The sequence below is a fragment of the Hyaena hyaena genome, unplaced genomic scaffold, assembly GCF_003009895.1.
Source record: "Hyaena hyaena isolate Hyena2069 unplaced genomic scaffold, ASM300989v1 scaffold_70, whole genome shotgun sequence".
Classification (NCBI taxonomy): domain Eukaryota; kingdom Metazoa; phylum Chordata; class Mammalia; order Carnivora; family Hyaenidae; genus Hyaena; species Hyaena hyaena.
In genome coordinates, this window is record NW_024080701.1 from 1,836,465 (window position 1) to 1,858,724 (window position 22,260).

The 22,260-nt window shown below is 38.5% G+C and overlaps 1 protein-coding gene across 1 annotated transcript in view; it reads left to right on the plus strand.

Annotated features, from left to right (window-relative positions):
• The window catches only part of CHP1 (calcineurin like EF-hand protein 1), a 50,434-nt gene that overhangs the window by 11,094 nt on the left and 17,080 nt on the right, over nucleotides 1–22,260 (plus strand). Inside the window, exons 3-4 of the mRNA XM_039232865.1 lie at nucleotides 12,052–12,132; nucleotides 16,323–16,450. Of these exons, the coding sequence (XP_039088796.1) occupies nucleotides 12,052–12,132; nucleotides 16,323–16,450 (209 nt within the window). The remainder of the gene's footprint in view (nucleotides 1–12,051; nucleotides 12,133–16,322; nucleotides 16,451–22,260) is intronic.

Consider the following 22,260-nt stretch of genomic DNA (forward strand, 5'->3'; position numbering starts at 1 on the left):
CTGTCTAGAGTTAAGTATATGATTTCAGAGTAATGTGGTGTTGTATCACTTCATATTTGTAGTTGTCTTATCATAGTCCAATGAAATACCTTGTTACCATTACCTCCCAGCCTAACTCTCAAAAGCAAGTGTAGCTTTGACTAACCAAAAGCTAGTAGCTTTTCTAGTGACTGACAGGAAGCAAGAAGTAGTTTGGAACTTTTTTGGAAGACATCTTGTGGGTTGTAGTATAAAAGGGGAAAAAATATAGTTGCTAAGCCTTTGTACATAATCTTTGGACTGAATAGCTAGAGAATTCTGGTAAATCCATAGAGCTGTGTTTGTGTAGGGCAAAATCACTAGAAGCTGGGATTGACTCAAAGCATGGTTTGTAGTCATTAAAGTCAACAACTATGGGCTCCCTACCATGTACAAAGACCACACTAGGTGCTGTTCCCTCTTTTTTTTTTTTTTTTAATTTATTGAGGCAAATACACATAATATGAAATTTACCATTTTAAAGTGTACAATTCAGTGGCTTTAAGTGGATTCATAATGTTATATAACCATTACTACTATCTAGTTCCAGAACATTTTCATCACCTTAGATGGAAATCTTATATCCATTAAGCAGTCACTTTCTTCTTTTTAAAAAAAAATTTTTTTTAATGTTTATTTTTGAGAGAGAGGGAGAGGGAGACAGAGCACGAGCAAGGGAGGGGCATCAAGGGAGGGAGACAGAACCTGAAGCAGGCTCCAGGCTCTGAGCTGTCAGCACAAAGCTTGACGCGGGGCTCGAACCCATGAACCATGAGGTCATGACATGAGCCAAATTCAAATGCTTAACCAAGTGAGCCACCCAGGCCCCCCTAATCATTCTCTTTCTATTCCAGAGGCAACCACTAATCCACTGCTTTCTCTCTCTCGACATTTTATACAAATGGAATCATACAGTATGTGGCTTTCTATGACTGGCTTCTTGCATTTAACATAGTGTTTTCAAGGTTAAATTACACAGCATAAATTGGTACTTCATTCTTTTTATGGCTGAGTAATATTCCATCGTATGCTTGTATCACATTTTGTTTATCCGTTGATACGTTGAAGGACATTTGGGTTTTTTCATGTATTTTGATTATTATGAATCGTGGTAATGTGAACATTTTGTGTGAACATACATTTTAATTCTCACTGAGTTTATACCTAGGAGTAGTATTGCAGGTCATATGGTAATGTTGAGCTTAATTTATTGAAGAACACCAAATTGTTTCCACGGAGGCTATGCTGTTTCACATTCCCACCTGCAATGTATTGAGTGTTCAGACTTCTCCACATCCTCATCAACACTGACAAGATGTCTTTTGATTCTAGCTATTCTGGTGGGTGTGAATGGTCTTTCATTGTGGTTTTGATTTGCATTTGCCTCCTGGCTATTGAAAGTGAGCTTTTCTTCATGGTTGATGTTAATTAATTAATTATTTAAATGAAGTTAGTTGGCATACAATGTATTGGTTTCAGGAACAGAAGCCAGTGACTCATCACTCTCCTATAACACCCAGTGCTCATCCCATCCGGTGCCCTCCTTAATGCCCATCCCCCATTTATCCCATCCCCCCTCCCTATTTGTATATCTTCTTTGGACAAATGCCTTTTCAAAACCTTTGCCTTATTTTTTAATTGGTTTGTTTTTTGTTGCTGTTGATTTGCACGAGTTCTTCCTGTATTCTAGACACTAGATCCTTACCAAATACATGATTTGCAAATATTTTTTCCTATTCTGTGGCTTGTCTTTTCACTCTCTTTGTAGTATTCTTTGAAGTGCAAAAGTTTTAAATTTTGATGAAGTCTAATTTATCTAATTTCTTTTTTGGTCCATGTACTTTTGGTATCCTATCTAAGAAACCATTGCCAAATCCAAGGTCATCAAGATTTATCTCTGTGTTTTTTTTCTAGGAGTTGTATAGTTTTGCTCTTCTATTTAGGGCTTTGATTCATTTTGAGTGTGTGTGTGTGTGTGTGTGTGTGTGTGTGTGAAGTAAAAATCAGACCTTAGTTTTTTGCATGTGGATGTCTACTTATCCTAGCACCACGGGTTGAAGAAACTATATAAATTTGTGCTTGAAAAAATAAATCAGGGAACGCCTGGTGGCTCAGTCAGTTGGGCATCCAACTCCTGGTTTTAGTTTGGGTCATGGTCTCATGATTCATGGTTTTGAGCCCCGCATCAGGCTCTCTACGCTGGTAGCTCAGAGCCTGTTGGGGATTCTCTCTCTCTCTCAAAAATAAATAGATAAATAAACTTTAAAAATATATACATATCTTAAAAACAGGAAATCAGGTTAGAAATCCTTGTTTTCTTTCCGTTCTAAAACTTGAATAATTTGCTTGAGTTTGGGATTATATCTTCCTCATAAATTCAGATTTAACCACTATGTAAAGTTCTAGAATTCATATTCATTTTGAGTCGTTTTCTTCTTTGTGGAAATTGAGTGATCTGTAAATGTTGGTGTGTGTTTTGATCACTTTCATTATTTGCTGGAAAAAATGGAAAGACTTTTATAAAGGGAGCTGTTTCTTGTTAGGGTGAAAACTTTGCAGGTGTCAACTAGTGTTACCTACTCATTAAAATCTTGGTAAGATTTGCTCAATTGCTAAAACACCATTTCAAGGACGTCGGGATGGCTCAGTCAGTTAAGCGTCCGACTTCGGCTCAGGTCATGCATGATCTCACGGTTTGTGGGTTCGAGCTCTGTGTCAGGCCCTGTGCTGACAGCCAGCTCAGAGCCTGGAGCCTGTTTCACATTCTGTATCTCCCTCTCTCTCTAACCCTCCCCTGCTCACGCTGTCTCTCTCTCTCTCTCTCTCTCTCTCAGAAATAAATAAAACATTAAAAAACAAATTTTTAAAACACCATTTCATATTCTGTAGAAAGCCAGTAGACTAATTTACCCATTTGATAGGTATTTATTGACTACTTGTGATGTGCTGGACAACGTTCTCAGTGCTGGTTTCTACACATTCTTGGTTGAGGAAGAGGTGGTAGAAAGTGATGAGATTTTTTTTTTTTTATCTCATAGTTACTTGGATTTTTTTTTTTAAATTTTTTAATGTTTTATTTATTTCTAGGAGAGAGAGAGACAGAGTGAGCAGGGGAGGGTCAGAGAGAGAGGGAGTCACAGACTGAAACAGGCTCCAGGCTCTGAGCTGGCAGTCAGCACAGAGCCCGACGCGGGCTCGAACCCACGAACGGCGAGATCATGACCTAAGCGAAAGTCGGACGCTTAACCGACTAAGCCACCCAGGCGCCCCCTCATAGTTACTTGGATTTAACTTACTTTTTGTACTCAGCTTTACCAAGCCTTAGGTCTTAAATTTGTGCTTTGATCTCCATGTGGTATGAATTAAAATACGGGATTAGCCCAAGCTACTTTGAGTGTAAGAGGAAATTACCCTATTGTACTACACAGTATATCATTAGCATATTATATGTAAATCCTTGTGTTGGACCCACCCAGGGAGGTCCCCCTGGCTGTGCTTCCTGACACAGCCATATCTGCCTCAGGCCATCCCTTAGATTGTCTACCCTCTTCCTCAGCCCATCTTTTCTTCTATTCCCTCTGGCCTTAGAGAATACCTGCTGGACTCTAAAATCTTCTATAGTACAGCGTGATTTAGTTCTTTCTAGCCTTCACTGCCAAATCCAGCTCATGTCCTGTCTTGACTTTGCCAGAACGCATCAGGGTACTCAGTCAAATGCAAGTGACCAATCTTTGGTTCCCTGGAATAGGATTTACTTTCTTAAGAAAGCTTTTAGCAGAAATATTTTCCTTTATACATTTTCTTTACTTTCCTCTTCCATGATGCTCCATGTCTGGGACCTGAAGCCAAATTCAACAGAGTAAGCAGCTATACCATGTACCATCCACAGCATTTGTATTCTTTTGTAGTGTCAGTCCCAGCAGGAACATAAGGCAGAAACTTTGGAAGGCTTTGGTTAGGAATGGAGCTTCTGCAAAGTACTTTCAGAGATTTGCCCCAAAGTATGTTTTATAGAATACCAGTTTCTTGGTCTACCAATAAGTGTTGCATAAAAAGAAGAAAAAATAATTATCGACTAAGCTGTGCAAAGCTTGGGGTGCCCTGGTGGCTCAGTTGGTTAAGCATCCAACTTTGGCTTGGGTCATGATCTCATGGTTTGTGGGTTCAAGCCCCATGTCAAGGTCCGTGCTGACAGCTCAGGGCCTAGAGCCTGCTTCAGATTCTAGGTTTCCCTCTCTCTCTACCCCTTCCCCATTCCTGCGTGCGCACGCTTTCTCTCTCTCTGTCTGTCTCTCTGTCTCTGTCTCCCTCTCTCTCTCTCAAAAATAAACAAACATTAAAAAAATAAATAAATATGGGGTGCCCGGGTGGCTCAGTTGGTTGAGCGACCCACTTCGGCTTAGGTCATGATCTCGCACTTCATGGGTTCGAGCCATGCATGGGGCTTCTGTGCTGACAGCTCAGAGCCTGGAGCTTGCTTTGGATTCTGTGTCTCCCTCTCTCTCTGCCCTCCTCTTCTCACACTCTGACTTTCTCTCAGGAAATGAATAAACGTTAAAAAAAATTTTTTTAAATCAATAAATAAACTGTGCAAAGCTTGGTAAACAAGGTCTAACAGACTTCTTTTTATGGGTTTTCCTGGCGTCTTTAATATGTTCAAGTGAATTGGGACTCTTCAAGAAGGGATTATTGTAAACAGTATTTACCAAATTGATTTTTAGAATTTACCTGTAGACTTTCTGGGGCACCTGGGTGGCTTAGTTGGTTAAGCGTCCGACTTTGACTTAGGGCATGATCTCGCGGTTTGTGGGTTCGAGCCCCGCGTCGGGCTCTGTGCTGACTGCCAGCTCAGAGCCTGGAGCCTGTTTCAGCCTGTGACTCCCTCTCTCTCTGACCCTCCTCTGCTCACACTGTCTCTCTCCTAGAAGTAAATAAAACATTTAAAAAAGAATTTTCCTGTAGACTTTCTTTTTACATGTATCATCTTTCAGATGGATATTTCATGGAATATTAAAATATATCATAACCTCACAAACCATATGTTCTGCAGAGGCTTTTATTTTGAGTCAAATGTTTCTATCACTGCTGTTGAAGTTGATCTTCTTGAAATGGCATCTGTCCTGTAAGGGGTCTTAAAGTCCTTTGTAGGTCAGGTCAAGACGAGAGCCTGGTCAGCACCTAAATACAAAGATGATTTCTTTTGTTTAAATATCTTCTGTATAGATCTAATCTAATCTATGGTGTTAGAAGTCAGAATAGTGATTATCCTTTGTGGAGGGGAGCAGGTAGAGACCAAAGGAGCATGAAGAGGTGTTTGGGTACAGATCATAATCTGTTTCGTGATTTGGGTCCTGGTTATAATTTTCACTTGGTAAAAATTCATCATGCCAAATACTTGTGATTTGTGCTCTTTTCTTTAAAAAAAAAATTTTTTTTTGACATTTTATAGATTTCTGGGAGAGAGAGACAGCGTGAGCAGGGGAGGGTCAGAGAGAGGGGGAGATACAGAATCTGAAACAGGCTCCAGGCTCTGAGCTAGCTGTCAGCACAGAGCCCGATGCAGGGCTTGAACCCACGAACCGCGAGATCATGACCTGAGCCAAAGTTGGATGCTCAACCGGCTGAGCCATCCAGGTGCCCCTATTTGTGCTCTTTTCTATAGGTATGTTATACTTAGGTAAAAGTTTACTTAAAAAATAGCCTGTTTTGAGCAATTTTAATATTGACTCTTTGTCATATAATACTTTTTCTCAAATAATCCCATGATGAAAAATATTCCTGGATGTTAAATCATGCAGTTTAGGTTGACTATAGGATATAGTACAAACCAGCTAAACTCTACAAGGAAGTTATTGCTGGGAATTGCTTGTTGGTTCTGTTGTTACATATCACTTTAAAAAAAGAATACCTGTACATTTTAGGAGATTGTGTCCTGAATGGTAGCCATTTATCTGCTTAAACACAGTGCTTTTTGAGGTTCATTTTATTGTATGAGATTATCCAGAGGACAGATGATTTCAGTGTCCCAGGCAAGCACTTGCTTTGTACACACTGATATTAGTTATTTCAGGATAGGTTTCACAGATGAGAACTGTGATGCTAGTCTCATTCTCACTCTTTAGCAGATAATCTTAACTTTCCTTACTAAAACCTTCAAATACCTCCTTTTCGATGTTCTGAAACTTCACAAAGATGTACCTTTTTGTGGGTTATTTTTCATTATTCACTTCTCAGTATTAGGTGAACCTTCTCAATTTCAAAATACATCCATTAGCTGGGAAGTTTTCCTCTTTTATTTCTTTTATTATTTCCTCCCCTCTCTTTGCTTTTTTGAACTTTATGGCATATCGTTGGCTGCTTACTGGACCACCAAGACTCAACTTTTCACTCATATTTCCTGGCTGTTTCACTTTTTGCTCTGCTTTCTGAAAGAAATCTTGAATTTATTTTTCAGTCTTTTTGATGAACTTTTTTTATTAGTCCATAAGCTTATTTTTAACTCCTAAGGACCTCTCTTTTCTCTGACCTCTGTGCTATCATAGTAGCTTATTTTTGCTTTATAGATGCAAAAACTTATCAAATGTCTACTGAGTTACTTATTAGAATCTTTTAGAACTTTCTTGAGTTCCCTGGATTATTGTTATCTGTATTCACCTTGATTCTACTCTTTTGTGTAATTAATTTTCCCAAAATATTGGGTGAGCTTTGGTTGTCCATTCATATTTATGAAAAAGCCTGCATGGATTACTGTAGAAAATCGGCATGGGTTTGTGGTTGCTTTTACCACAGTCTTTCCCTGAATGTAAGGGCTGACATCAAGCCCTGTATTCTCTAAGCAGGGGCAGTTGGCAGACTTCACTTTAGGGTATGTGGTCAAGGAGCAAGGGGACAGATTTGTGACACCCTCCCCCCTCCTCAAATAAAAGGACTGTGTTCCTTGGCGGCCAACCTCTTATATTTGATTGCAGCCCTGCCCAGTTAGCTCTTTCTGTTTCTTTCAATAACAGATCTCCATTACTGTCCTGGGGACAAATGGTTTTTATATTCTTAGGATGGGCATTGGCAGCATTGGGCAGCTGGCCTATTCTTTAAAAGTCCCTCTAATTAATTACCCTGAATGTGGCGTCCCTTACCTGGCAGCCCTGAGTGTAGTACCTTATTTAGATTCTGCAGGGCAGAAGGGCTCTCAGCTATGCTACAGCCTTTTCCTACGCCCTGCCCTGACTTACTTGTCACTACATTTGCCCTTATTTTCTGACTTACAGAATTTGTCACAGTCCCTTGTGTGTACTATTACTAGCACACCTCTCCCACCCTGATTGTTTATGTCACAGATATATTCCAACGATGTCTATGTTTCTGCTGACATTTCAGGGGGTTATAGAGAATGAGGGAAGGTAAAAGTGTGTGTGCCCACCATATTCAACCAAAGGTCACATGCAGCCTTGTAGATTAGCGGGTCTGGCCCTAGAATGCTGAAACAAGTAGCAACTATCACTTATTGACATTTTACATGAAAATACTTCTATTATGGGGAGCCTGGGTGTTGCAGTCTATTGATTGTCTGACTATTGAGCTCAGCTCAGGTCATGAATTTACAGTTTGTGACTTTGAACCCCACATTGGGTTCTGAGCTGATGGTGCAGGGCCTGCTTGCAATTCTGTCTCTCCCTGTCTCTGCCCTTCCCCAGTTTGTGCACACTCTCTCTCAAAATAGATAAACATAAAAAAATAAAATAAATAAAACATTTAAAAAAAAATAATTCTATTATCAAGATGACAACAACAAAATTATGAGTTTAATTTAAAATGTTAATTAGGGGCGCTGGGTGGCTTAGTCGGTTAAGCGTCCGTCTTTCACTTAGGTCATGATCTCGCGGTTCGTGGGTTCGAGCCCGCGTCGGGCTCTGTGCTGACTGCCAGCTCAGAGCCTGGAGCCTGTTTCAGTCTGTGACTCCCTCTCTCTCTGACCCTCCCCTGCTCACGCTGTCTCTCTCACTCTCTCTCCTAGAAATAAATAAATTAAAAAACAAAACATTAAAATGTTAATTTTTTTTTCAGTGTTTTATTGAAACATTGAAACTCTGAAACAGGCTCCAGGCTCTGAGCTGGCAGTCAGCACAGAGCCCGACGCGGGGCTCGAACCCACGAACCGCGAGATCATGACCTAAGCGAAAGTCAAAGTCGGACGCTCAACCGACTAAGCCACCCAGGCGCCCCTAAAATGTTAATTAAATGGAGGTGCCTGGCTGGCTCAGTTGGAATGGCATGGAACTCTTGATCTTGGGGTTGTGAGTATAGAGATTACTAAAAAAATAGATAAACTGAAATATTAATTACATGCTTAAATAATGGAAATTATTTCTATGTTAAATATAAATAATAAGTTATTTATTTCTATTATATAACTTAAATATGGAACACTTTTAATTTTCTTAATATGTTCCCACAAATGTGTCCTAGTAACAGATTTTAATGAATGACCTCATTAGATAGAAGTCATCTAAGCATCAACCCAGGATCCTGAAATATAAACAGTTTACTAATTTTCTTGGGGCACCTGGGTGGCTCAGTTGGTTGAGCGTCTGACTTCACCTCTGTCATGATCTCATGGTTTGTGAGTTTAAGCCCTGCATCAGGCTCACTGCTGTCAACGCAGAGCCCGCTTCAGATCCTCTGTCTCCATTTCTCTCTCTGTCCCTCTCCTGCACACACTCTCTCTCAAAAATAAATAAACATTTAAAACTATACATCTATTTCTTCTGGGTGGCTCAGTCAGTTAAGTGTCCAACTTCAGTTCAGGGAATGATCTCGCAGTTCCATGGGTTCAAGCTCCACATTGGGCTCTGTGCTAACAGCTCAGAGCCTGGAGCCTGCTTCAGATTGTTTGTCTCCCTCTCTGTCTGCTCTTCTCCTGCTCTCACTCTGTCTCTCTGTCTCTGTTTCTCTCTCAAAAATAAAAAAAAAAATTTTTTTAACATATGTATCTTTTCTTAAAATATCTTGAGGAAGATTTTCCTAGGTATGGGATAGACTATAATTTTGGTATCCTTTTTTATGAGTACACACAAATTTTGAACAAAATCTTACATGTGGGATGTGTGCTGCTTAGAGGATATATTTTTCTCTATTAAGTTTCTGTTAGTGGACAAATTTAAGAAGTTGTTTTAGAGAAATTGCCCTTATCTCCATTCTTCTATAGAACAACTAATAAAAATAAACTGTGTATTGTTGAATAGTTTATAAATGATTGTTTTCTATTCTTTCATTTTAATTTTGATATACTGTCAATAGTATTCCTCTTGGTCTTATAGAATTGCACTGTATATTCAGCCTAAATTCCAAGAGTACACTTGTGGGGATGAGCACTGGGTGTTCTATGGAAACTAACTTGACAATAAACTATTAAAAAAAAAAAAAGAATAAATAAATAAATTCTAAGAGTAGAATTTTTAAAAATGTGTCAAAGGACAGGTTTAGGTCCTAGTGACATTGGAAGTCCAAGACTAGGTCCCCTTTGAGACTGAAGTTCAGGCTAGGGTTGTGTATTCTCCACCTGATACTAGACCTGGTATTTAAAGTGTGCCTTTTCTCAGCTAAAATTACTTAAGCTTGTTAGACATTAAACTGAGGTATGTGGCTATGCAATTCAAATGAGCCTTAGTCTTCATTTAAAAGGGAGTAGTTATTGTTTCTTAACCTGTGTCAAAGAAGAGGAACCATTTTTGGTGATAATATGGACTTTGTATTACAGAACAAATTATGTAATAAGAGCTTAGTACAGTACGTTTGTGGTATTAAATAAACGAGACCTCAGTAATTTCCTGTATCTTTTATCATCTTAAGCAACGTAGTTATCTTATGAATTCATGGTTCTGGTTCATTTATTGATATAAAAATTATTACCCTAAGGGATCAAGGAAAATTAGAATCGAGTTAAGTGTCCTACCCTTGATCTTGGCTCAAGTCATGATCTCATGGTTCGTGGGATCAAGTCCCACTTTAGGCTCTGTGCTGACAGCATGGAGCCTGCTTCGGATTCTCTCTTTACCTTTTCTCTATACCTCCTCCACTGGGACCCACATGTGCTCTGTGTCTCTATCCCTCTCAAAATAAACAAACTTAAAAACAAAGGGAATATTAGAATCCAGAGTTATTGTTTCAGAGCTTTATGCTCATTCTCTTAGGTCAGTTTCTACCAGTGTCACCACCAGATGTGCTGGAGATGAGCTTGAATTAATTCAGCACCATCTAAATGTTAAACTATTCTAAGAGGGAAAGGAGTGTTGAAGGCTCCTGGATAAAACAGGGACATTTCATTAGCACATAGTACAAAGCAGATAGAGGAATAAGATCTCTCTCTGCTGTTAGTAAATATCTTGAAGGCAAGAATCAGGTTTATTCAAGTTTATATTTTTTGTTTTCTTCTTTTTTCTTTTTCTTTACTTTTTATCTGGAAATAATTTTATGTTATTTATTTATTTATCTTTGAGAGAAAGAGAGACAGAATGCAAGTGGGTTAGGGGCAGAGGGAGGGAGACACAGAATGAGAAGCAGGCTCCAGGCTCTGAGTTATCAGCACAGAGCCTGACACGGGCTCGAACTCACAAACTGTGAGATCATGACCTGAGCTGAAGTCAGATGCTTAACCAGCTGAGTCATCCAGGTGCCCCATTATCTGGAAATAATTTTAAACTTAGAGGAAAGTTCCAAAAATAATGCAAAGAACTTTCACATACCTGATATCCAGATTTACCAGTTAACATTTTGCCTCATACTTAGTGTATATTTCCTATTGCAAGAACATTCTCCTGTCAAAGTCAAGAAATTTAGCATTTTGATATAGTAGTATTTTGTAATTCCATATTCTCTATGGCCTGTGTTCCATTTTTACCTATTGGTTTAGTAATATCCTTCATAGTACTGTTTTTCCTAGTTAAGGATCATGCATTGAGTTCAGTGATACATCTCTTTAGTGCCCTATGATCTGGAACAATCCTCTGCCTTTCTCTGTCCTTCATGACATTCATATATTTGAGGAATACAGCACAGATATGTTCTAGACAGCTTTATGTTCTTGGCACAGGATATTAACTAAGAACTTTTTAGAAAATACTTATGGAACACTTTTAGGGAGAGCACTTTTCTTTCAGAAAGTTTAATATAGGAAAGAAGTGTGTTTTTTGTTCTTTTATTAGAGAAAAAGAGCATGTGCTTTGACATAGCAACTTAGATTTAAGTCTTAGTTCTGGCACTTACTAGCTCGGTAGCAGTGGGCAAGTTACTTTATCTCACTGACTCTCCTCAACTCTAAAAGGGTACAGATAAAACACTGACTTCAAGAAACGAGATAATGTGTATAAACATGTGGCACATGTGGCACATGATGCGTATACAGTGAATGGTGGCTAATAATATTCACTTGAGCATACCTTCCAAGTTGTGAGAAGATGATTGCCCTTGCCAGGTTCGAAGCTTAAATACTTCTCTAGCTCTGTCTGTAGGAGACAATGGAGGAAGAGCCAGAATCGGAGCAAGGAACTATGAAAATCAGTTAGTTGTCACATTTTATTCTTTCCTTGGACATTGCCTAAGATTTCCTTGCCTTTCCATAGGTGCTGTAGATCTCACCAAGGGTACAGAATTTTTGCTACCACACAGAGAGTCTGTGCTGTTTGATACTTTGCATTTCTGTTCACTCTCCATACTTAATAACCAAGTACAAAATGGTAATGTTCAACGAATGATTTACAGGGACAGCTCAGTATTTGCTTGTCACTTGGTTTATTGACGTAACTTGTGTGCTGAATTAACTGGAATGTGGCATAATCAAATTTGGCTTCTTCCACTCCTGAGTTGGTGTGAGAAACACTTGGCAGCTACTAAAGTGCTATTCTTTGCAGTTATTTGGTGTAATTTGCCACAGAAGTAAATTCCATGAGGTAATGATCTTGCTAGGTTGTACTCTTGCATGACTAAAGGAGTCCCTGCTAAGGGCTATTAATCTCTAACTCAAGGTGATTCTCTTGGCAGCCGGGAAGATTTCCAACGGATTCCAGAACTTGCCATCAACCCATTGGGGGACCGGATCATCAATGCCTTCTTTCCAGAGGGGTGAGTCCCTGAAGTTGTTTAGCTTCCTTTCTGAGGCTAATCTGGTATAACGATACTGGTTGGGTCATCACTGGTTGGTGATCCTCCTGATTATACTGGGAATCCTTAACTTAGTCATACCTAGAATATCTCTTCTGTTCTACCCTCCTCCCCATTTTAAACTTCAAATAGGTATATGAACCTATTTTCAAACTTCTGTCTCTAATCTCTGTTTATCTTTAAAACTAAATTTTTTAAAACTTTTATTTGGAAATAATTTCAAATTTATAGAAAAGTTGCAAAAATTGGAAATAGTACAAAGAACTCTAAGACTTATCCATTGTTATATTGTTAACATTTTGTGTCATTTGCTTGTGCTCTCTCAGTTCAAGCCAGTGAAATATAATCAAATCACATACCTAATTAGAAATTTCCTAGTACCCACGTAAAAAAAAAGTAAGAAATAAACAAGTTAACTTTGTCAATATACTTTTTTTACCCGGTATATTTAAAACATTATCATTCAATATATAATCAGTATTTTTAAATTACTAATACATTATATTCTTTTTTAATGTTAAGTCTTTGAAATCTTACGTGTAATTTACACCGATAGCACCTATCAGCTGCTGTAATATTAATATGAAATACTATGTCTTTATTCTCTTTTCCAGCTTTTTTGAAATATGTGTCCTATAAACATTGAATAAGTTTAAGGTATACAGCACAGTGATTTTATATATATATATACATATACATATATATATAAAAAAATAAATGATTATCATAGTGAGGTTAGTTCATCCATTTATCACCTCACATTGTTACTGTTTTTGTTTAAGAGAACTTTTATAATCGACTCTATTACCAACTTTGAAATATACAGTATAATATTGTTACCTGTTCTCACCATGCTATGCATTACATCCCCAGAACTTATTCATCTAATAACTAGAAGGTCGTACCCTTTGACTATCTACACCTGTTTCTCCCATTGCATATTTTATCCTAATAGATCAATCATATTCCAATTTGTATATCCTTTATAGCACTTCCCCCTCACTCCAATACAGTATCCAGTCTGAGTCATTTGTTATGTCTTTTTGCCCTCCTTTAATGTGGAACATTTTTCACAGCCTTTATTTTTCTTTTACAACATTGGCTAAGGATATAGTCCTCTCCACCACACACAGTTTTTCAAATAGATTTAGGTTCGTCTAATGGCTTTTGATATGTTTCACTACCTAATACACTGTCACAAAAGTACTGGGTAAATATTTACCAATGTGATTAGGTACTTTTTCTGAATAAAGCTTATTATATTAAGTAATCCTTTTAACAATTTCTTCCTGGTTCCTTGTGACTTATCTGTATGACCCAAAAGGACTTTAACAGGTTCAGTGGTTAGCAGTTTCTTAATAATGAGACAAAACATCAGTGAGGATACTATTAGATAAAATATCCAGGGAGGAAATTTTAGAACTCTGAACTGAGAGCAAAGAAATTTGCAACTGAAGTTAGACATTCAGTAAATTTGAGTGACAGAAGGGGGAAAGACTAACAGCTTATTGATGTGAAGACAGGAATTGAATCAAACAGACCTGCTCTCTTCAGATTCATGTTGATGAATCTCCTGCCTGTCTTCATTTTCTCCTTTTTCTGTCCCTGAACTGCCCTGTTTGTTTCAGGTGTGGGTTTTTTTGCTGAATTCTTGCATTTTTTTCCACTTCTTCTTCAGCCCATGCAGAGCCTTGATCCTTCCTGTCCAGAGATAACTTTCACAACTATGCTTTGTATCCAAACTTTGTGGAATGAAAAGTAAGCCCAGTAGAATCATTTTGCCAACAATTTTTTTTTCATATATTTTTTTTTTAATTTATTTCTAGGAGAGAGAGAGACAGTGTGAGCAGGGGAGGGTCAGAGAGAGAGGGAGTCATAGACTGAAACAGGCTCCAGGCTCGGAGCTGGCAGTCAGCACAGAGCCTGACACGGGGCTCGAACCCACGAACCGCGAGATCATGACCTAAGCGAAAGTCGGACGCTTAACCGACTAAGCCACCCAGGCGCCCCTCAACAATTTTTTCAGAGTTCCATAGTGACCATTGATTATTTGAAGAAGTGGTTCTTGGGAAGCTGTTTTATAAGGCCAGACCACCTTTGCTGTGACTACATTATCGGCCGCCATCCTGTGTGACATTCTACTAGAGACAGTAGGCAGGTGCACATGAGGAAGCTGAGGCCCACACTGGGCTCCACCCTTGAGCTCTTAACAAGCTGAGCTTCAGCTTCTAGCTCTGATAAGATACAGAGATTCGGTTTCTGGGTTTTTTGTTTCTTCTCTGTCTATTCTTTTGAAGTGGAATTTTTTTTTCTTAATGAGATTTGAAAATGGAGCATTGGTATTTAGTTTCCCTTTACCTTGTCATATGTCAATAATATATGTACTCACTAACCTGTTTGTTCTGACGTGTAACTCAAGTCTTACTCCACATTGCTTGATTCGTCACATCTTAGGTTTTTTATGACCTACTGTTCCATTAGGAATACACAGCTAACTTGAAAAACTAACAGTCATTCTTTTGAGTACAGTGAGCTCATGAGCTAGCTTTTGAACTCCATGCTTAGCAAGTCTGATGTGCATGTTTCTGTCTTACACTTGAGAGACTTGACATACGACAACTATTCAATGGGGCAAGAAGAGAGTTGGATTTACTTTTAGATAGACTCAGGAACCAGACAACCTATTCTTTCCATGACTGCCTTAGATAAATAGACATGTCACATTGGATATTCTCCTTTAATTAAAGAATATTAGGGGTAAAAAAAAAAAAATATTAGGGGTGACTGCATGGCTCAGTTGGTTGAGTGTCCCACTCTTGATTTCAGCTCAGGTCATGACCCCAGGGTTATGGGATCCAGGCCTACATCAGGCTCCCTGCTGAGCATGGAGCCTGGACAAGGTTCCTTCTCCCCTTTCCCTCTACCCTTCCCCTGCTTGTGCATTTCTCTCTCTAAAATATAAATGAATGAATGAATGAAAAAATAGTTCATTAAAGTTTGATGATTATTTTTATATGTTTATTTTAAATGGTCATTCATTTTTGACAGAGAGCACACATGCTGGAGGGGTAAAGAGAGGGGGACGGAGGATCTGAAGCCAGCTCTGCACTGACAGCAGACAGCCCAATGCAGGGCTTGAACTCAAGAACTGTGATATCATGACCTGAGTCAAAGTTGGGTGCTCAACCAACTGAGCCATAATTTAGGCTCAGATGCCCCTAGAATTATTTCTCATAGGGTTACTGATTTACCTGTGGCATGATTAAGTTTCTCTAATTGTAAGTACTAGAAAAGCTTTTTACATGAGTCTTCCAAACATTATAATCATGAGAAATGGGGAAAAAAAATCTGTCCAATTATGAGGGGGTAATAAAATCATGATAAAGTAACACAATTATTTTGCAGGCATTTAAAATGTTTCAAAGTGTTTATATTGATTGGAGACGTGTAAAAGTTTACAAAAGCAGGATAGAAAATTGAGTGTACATACAGTTTTGTTACACAATCATCCAAAATGCTTAGAAAAATAAATGGACGAAAATATATTAATGATGATTATAATTGATTGATAGAGCTAGGAGTGGTATTTTTCCTTCTGTTTTCCCTCCAAATTTCCAAAAATGTATTCACTGCTTTTATAACAAAATATTTATGTTAAAAGCTGCTTTTCTATAATATGTCTTAACCTTAAAATATGTAGTATAGGTGTATGTGACTGCAGGGGAAACATGAGAGGTGGCTGGGGAGTCATTGGGTTGACATGGCTAATCTGCTGCTCACTGTAAAGTTTGAAGCCATGGGCTTAAGTCCTGGTTTGCTTGATCATGTAGCCTTGGTGCTACTCGAAATCCTCTTTGGAAAAAGAGATACAAGGAACTTCCAATAGGTGACTCTGACCCTGCTGAGTCCTGTTACCTCTCTAAGTCTGGTTAATCATTTTTAACATGGGAAAAATAATACCTATCTCACAAGGTTGGGTTGATGCTTAATAAAGGTATTTTATGAACCCTAAAGAATCATGCATATGGGGAGAGACCTTGTTAAGTGGACTTTAAGGCCACTCTAGCTAAAACTGTTGCCAGTATATTGAGTACATAGGAAAGAATTACCCTGCTTGACATGGTATTCTTTTTGTTCCATTTCCCAATCAGAGAGGACCAGGTAAACTTCCGTGGATTCATGAGGACTTTGGCTCATTTTCGACCCATTGAGGATAATGAAAAGAGCAAAGATGTGAATGGACCAGAACCACTCAATAGCCGAAGCAACAAACTGCACTGTAAGGAGTTAGTTTTCTGCCTTAAAATGTTTGCTTTCAGTTCTTAACAAATCATGTATTTATGCATTCATTCATTGAACAAGCATTTACAAGAGTTTAGTGATTAAGAGCTCAGACCCTGGAATTAAACTGACTGGGTTTGAATCCCAGCTCTACCACTTTTTGGCCATGTGAATTTCAGCAAATGACTTAAAAACTTTGGGACTTGGTTTTCTTTTCTGTAAAATGGGATGTTAAGGGATTTCACATAGGGTTGTTGTAATGATTAAATGAGTTGTAATATATAAAGTACTTCAAATACTGCCTGGCAGTAAGAGTTAGCTGCTGATAGTACCCTTAAAATTGATGTAATGTTTACCATACCATGTGCCAGGCAATGTGTAAGTGCTAGAGCAACAACAGTGAATAAAACCCAGCCCCACCTGTAAAGAAGAATGGCAGTCCTCAGCCTATCTTAGAATTTGTTGGATACTAGTTGTGACTTAAGTAGGGGTAGACAGCTGACTTAAGACAGTGCAAGGTGTTTTTTTTTTTTTTTTTTTTTTTAATGTTTATTTTTGAGAGAGAAAAGAGAGGGAAACAGCGTGAACAGGGAAGAGGCAGAGAAAGAGAGGGAGACACAGAATCTGAAGCAGGCTCAAGGCCGAGCTGTCAGCATAGAACCCAACGCGGGGCTCGAACCCACAAGCCATGAGGTCATGACCTGAGCCGAAGTCAGATGTTTAACAGACTGAGCCACCCAGGCGCTTCTAGACAGCGCAAGATTTAACTTTTGTCCCCATGCCTCCTGCCTCCTTTCCTTGGATACTTGTTAGATTTCCCTCTGCCCTTGTTGGTTCATGTATGGTATTGCCCAATCCCTTACAGCACTTCTCCAGAAATTCAAATTGTATTGCACTGCATTCTCTTACAAGAGTATACAGTGGTGGGGCGCCTGGGTGGCTCAGTCGGTTAAGCGACTGACTTCAGCTCAGGTCATGGTCTCACAGTTCATGGGTTCGAGTCCCACGTCGGGCTATGTGCTGACAACTAGCTCAGAGCCTGGAGCCTGTTTCAGATTCTATGTCTCCCTCTCTCTCTGACCCACCTCTGCTCATGCTGTCTCTCTCTCTCTTAGAAATAAATAAAACATTAAAAAAAAAAAAAGTATACAGTGGTATACAGAGAGGTCTTTGAAGCCACAGAATAAATGGGGTACATCAAGTATATATTGGATTTTATTGATTTAAAGTAAAATAAAAGGCTTTTAATATAGATAAATCATAGAATATAATGCCAAATTGACATACATTTGAAAGCTGCAGGGCACCTGGCCGGCTTAGTCAGTAGATGGGTAACTCTTGATCTTAGGGTCCATGAGTTCCAGCCCCATGTTGGACATAGAGATTACTTTAAAAAAAAGAAGATGGGGCACCTGGGTGGCTCAGTTGGTTGAGTGTCTAACTTCAACTCAGGTCATGATCTTGCTTGTGAGTTCGAGCCCCGCATCTGGCTCTGTGCTGACAGCTCAGAGCCTGGAGCCTGCTTCAGATTCTGTGTCTCCCTCTCTCTCTGCCTCTCCCCTGCTCATTCTCTCTCTCTCTCTCAAATAAACATTTTTAAAAAATAAAAGTAAAATAAGAAGAAGAACAAAGAAATATGTGTCATTGAAACTTAAACTTTTAATTTGTGGCCTTTGGGCTACAGCCTTATATCTCCCTGGCTATAGTACTGTAACTTCACTCCTGTCTTGATATTTCAGGTAGACTTTCAGAAGCACTGAAATTAATTTTGCTGTATAGGACAGGAAAGATTTTTGAACTAAAATAGTAAAGTACTGCTCTTCTTTACCATAATATCAGGTACCTTACTGAAGAGCAGAAAACTTAAGTATAAACAAAAAAGTATAGAAGAAAATACAACTCTAATAAGTTCTCAAATTTATGGAATACTTTAGGCTTGTTAGTGAATTCTAATTTCTCATTTCAAGACTTATACTAGTTGAGACAAAGCCTATGTCTTAATGTTTTAAGAATTTCAGCAGAGGTGTGCCTGGGTGGCTCAGTTGGTTAGGCATCCAACTTCAGCTCAGGTCATGATATCATGGCTCTGTGCTGACAGCTCAGAGCCTGGAGCCTCCTTTGGATTCTGTGTCTCCCTCTCTCTCTGCCTCTCTCCTTCTCATGCTCTGTCTTTCTCTCCTTCAAAAATAAATATTAAAAAAAATTGTTTTAAGTTTCAGCATATATTTAGTACATGTTTGCCTGATTCTAGCAGTAACATAATAGAAATTTTCTTATTCAATGTGGTCACACCAGGGCTTGATCAGTAATTGAGTAGGCCAGCTATAGCATGGGATCAGAGAAGAGGATACATGATTTAACATTTTATTTTACCTTAAAATATTCAAAAACGTGTTCACTGCCTAATCTTTTGATGAAAGACTAAGACTTTTTGTTTTTGTAAAAGTCCGCAGATGGGAGTCATGTGTCGTTTTTGTATAAAGTACATCCATAATGTATATAGTCTGGGGTTTCTGGTTGTAGTTTCTTTCAAGTGGAAAGAGAATTTAAAGATACTTGTAAAGCACTCTGAAAATAGAATCTTTCTGGTGTTTACATTTTTTCCTTAATCTTTTACAGTTGCTCTACCACACTTAGTTTAGCAGCAGGCTTTTTTTCCAGTAACTTAATTTTGAGCCTTTCAGAAGTAATCTAATTTTCATAAAAACAATAACTTTTCACATACATGTTTCACTTTTTATTAATTATACAGTTTTATTAAATTAAGTCCACATAGCATAGTTTTAGGGCAGTGGATATATCTGACTTGCGGTGACCATCCAATTCAGCTGGTAGAGTAGACACTCGGTTGTTGCCCATTAGCTACAAGTATGCAGGGGGCCCCTGTGTATGCAGGGAGCCACCCATCCATTGGAACAGTTTGCACAGGGAGGGGCAGCATCCGTGAATGGAGCAACGTGGTCAAGGAGAAGACAGTTCAGAGACCTTCTCTGTGAAACTATGCTTGCTTTTCTAATCCAGGATTAGAGGAGACTTTAAAGGTGATCAAACGTAACACAAACCTTTTACCTGAATTCCCTGTCTAGCACAGGCCATACTTTTTTCAAGTCATGAATTCCTTTGGCAGTGTTGTGAATCCTACTGACACTATCCCAGAATAGTTTTGAATTAATAAAGTCAAATATGTAGGATTATTTATTTGCCTCTTTATATATTAAATAACAGGATGTAACATTTGAGGCTGTGTAACATAAGAGCTGTCTATCTTTTTTATTAATTTTCAAAGTATAGTTGACAAACAATATATTAGTTTTAGGTATACCACATAGTGATTTGATATTTATATCCATCGTGAAATGCTCACCACAATAAGTGTGGGAACCATCTGTCACCACAAAGTTATTACAATTATTACTGTTAATTTTACCTATGTTGTGCTTTATATCCCAGTGACTTATTTATTTTATAACTAGAAGTTTGTACTTCTTGTACTTTTTCACCTGTTTTGCTTATCTCTTTACCCACCTCCCTTCTGGCACCTACCATTTTTTACTCTGTATTTGTGACTCTCTTTCAAACAGCTCTGTATCTTCAGTGTGGTAGTGGTTACACAAAACTACATAGGTGGATAAAATTGCATAGAATCACACACACAGTGAAATCTGAATGAGCTCTGTGGATTGTACCACTGTCAATTTCTTGATTTTGACAGTATGTTATAGTTATGCAAGATACTAAACACCAGGGAAGGCTGGTGAAGAATATATGGGAACTTCCTATGTACTTTTTTTCTAACTTCCTGTAAGTTTCTCCTTCGAAATAAAAAGTAAATAGAAAAAAGAAAGAAAGAGGGGCGCCTGGGTGGCTTAGTCGGTTAAGCGTCCGACTTTCACTTAGGTCATGATCTCGTGGTTCATGGGTTCGAGCCCCACGTCGGGCTCTGTGCTGACTGCCATCTCAGAGCCTAGAGCCTGTTTAAAAGTCTGTATCTCCCTCTCTCTCTGACCCTCCCCTGCTCACGCTGTCTCTCTCTCTCTCCCAGAAATAAATAAAAATATAAAAAAAAGAAAAAGAAAAAAGAAAGAAACAGCCAACAGTACAATGGTAAAAACAATAGGGACACACATTCATGTGCTTCTTTGTGTATATTTTTTTAATGACATTTGTTAATGTAAAATAGATTTCAGAAAAACACTTAATAAAGTCTTGTCAGTATTTTGTTGTATGCAGTGGAGCAGCAGTAGGTTAGAATACCCAAAAGGTAGGAATGTGTGTCAGATCAGAAAGAGGTTCCCAGTGGTCTGCTGCAGGGCTCTTCTCTTTTTGTTGTTGTTTTCATCACTGACTTTCATTGAAGCCGAAATAAGCAAATGATATATCAAGTTTCTGGTTGACTATAAACTTGGAGGCATAGTAAATACAAGATACCACAGAATCAGAACCAAAAGAGATACTTATAGCCTGAAATAAGTTGGACTAAATCTAATAAAAATGAATGTTTTAAGGGATATACATGGGGAGCCTGGATGGCTCGGTTGGTTGGGCATCAGATTTCGGCTCAGGTCATGATCTGTGGGTTCAAGCTCTGCATTGGGCTGTGTGCTGACAGCTCAGAGCCTGGAGCCTACTATGGATTCTGTGTCTCCCTCTCTCTCTGCCCCTCCCCCGCTTGCATTCTGTCTTTTTCTCAAAAATAAATATTAAAAAATTTTTTAAAAATCAGGGATATATGAGAGTACTTGGGTCCAACAGCATATTTGAAGAATAACTACAGGGTAAATCTAAAGTAAAGCCAGTATACACTGTGCCTGGCTTGTATCACTTTTACCCTCACCCCAAAGTAATGTAACATTAGACCATAAGGACAGAAGAGTATCCTTTAGAATGAGAATAATAGTAATCCTGCTCGATTATAAAGAATACATCTTAGGAACCACATTTCATTTTGGATCCCAGAGATATACTAAAGCATTTTTATAAGAAAGTAACTAGAAGTTTGAGAGCACTGAAAGCTGTTAAATCATTATCATAAGGAAGATTTTTGTTTATTGTAAAAAACAACATAAAATTTATCATCCTAACCTTTTTTTTAAACATTCATTCATTCATTCATTCATTCATTCATTCATTCATTTTGAGACAGAGAGAGACAGAGCCCAAGCTGAGGAGGGGCAGAGAGACAGGGAGACACAATTTGAAACAGGCTCCAGGCTCTGAGCTGTCAGCACAAAGCCCAACACAGGGCTCGAAACCACGAACCGTGAGATCATGACCTGAGCCAAAGTCGGACGCTTAACCGACTGAGCCACCTAGGCGCCCCCCCATCTTAACCATTTTTAAGTTCAGTAGTGTTAAGAATGCTCACGGTGTTGTGAAATAGAACCTCAGAAATTTTTTTATCTTGTAAATAAATCTGAAACTCTATACCCATTAAACTCCCCTTTCCTCCTGTAAGGAAGATTTTGAAAGAACTGGGCATAAAGTCAGAAGAAACAGACTGTGGGTTAGAGATTTATCATCAAATATATGAAAGTCTGTCATGTAGAAAAAATTTATGCAGTGAAGTTTATGGAGATATTTTAGTTCAGAAGAAGGAAGAATATTTTTAGCAAGAGATATTCTCATATAAATAGTGCTGCCTCACAGCAGGTAATTTTCTTGTTGAAACATCTTGTAGAATGCTTTTTCTTCACCCAGGGTCCACAGACAGAGGAGTCTGGAAAGGAACGTGGAAAGGAAAAATTGAGTATCTTTTTCTCCCAGCCTCTCCTGAAATTTGGTATTTCTTTTATTTATGAATGCTGGCAG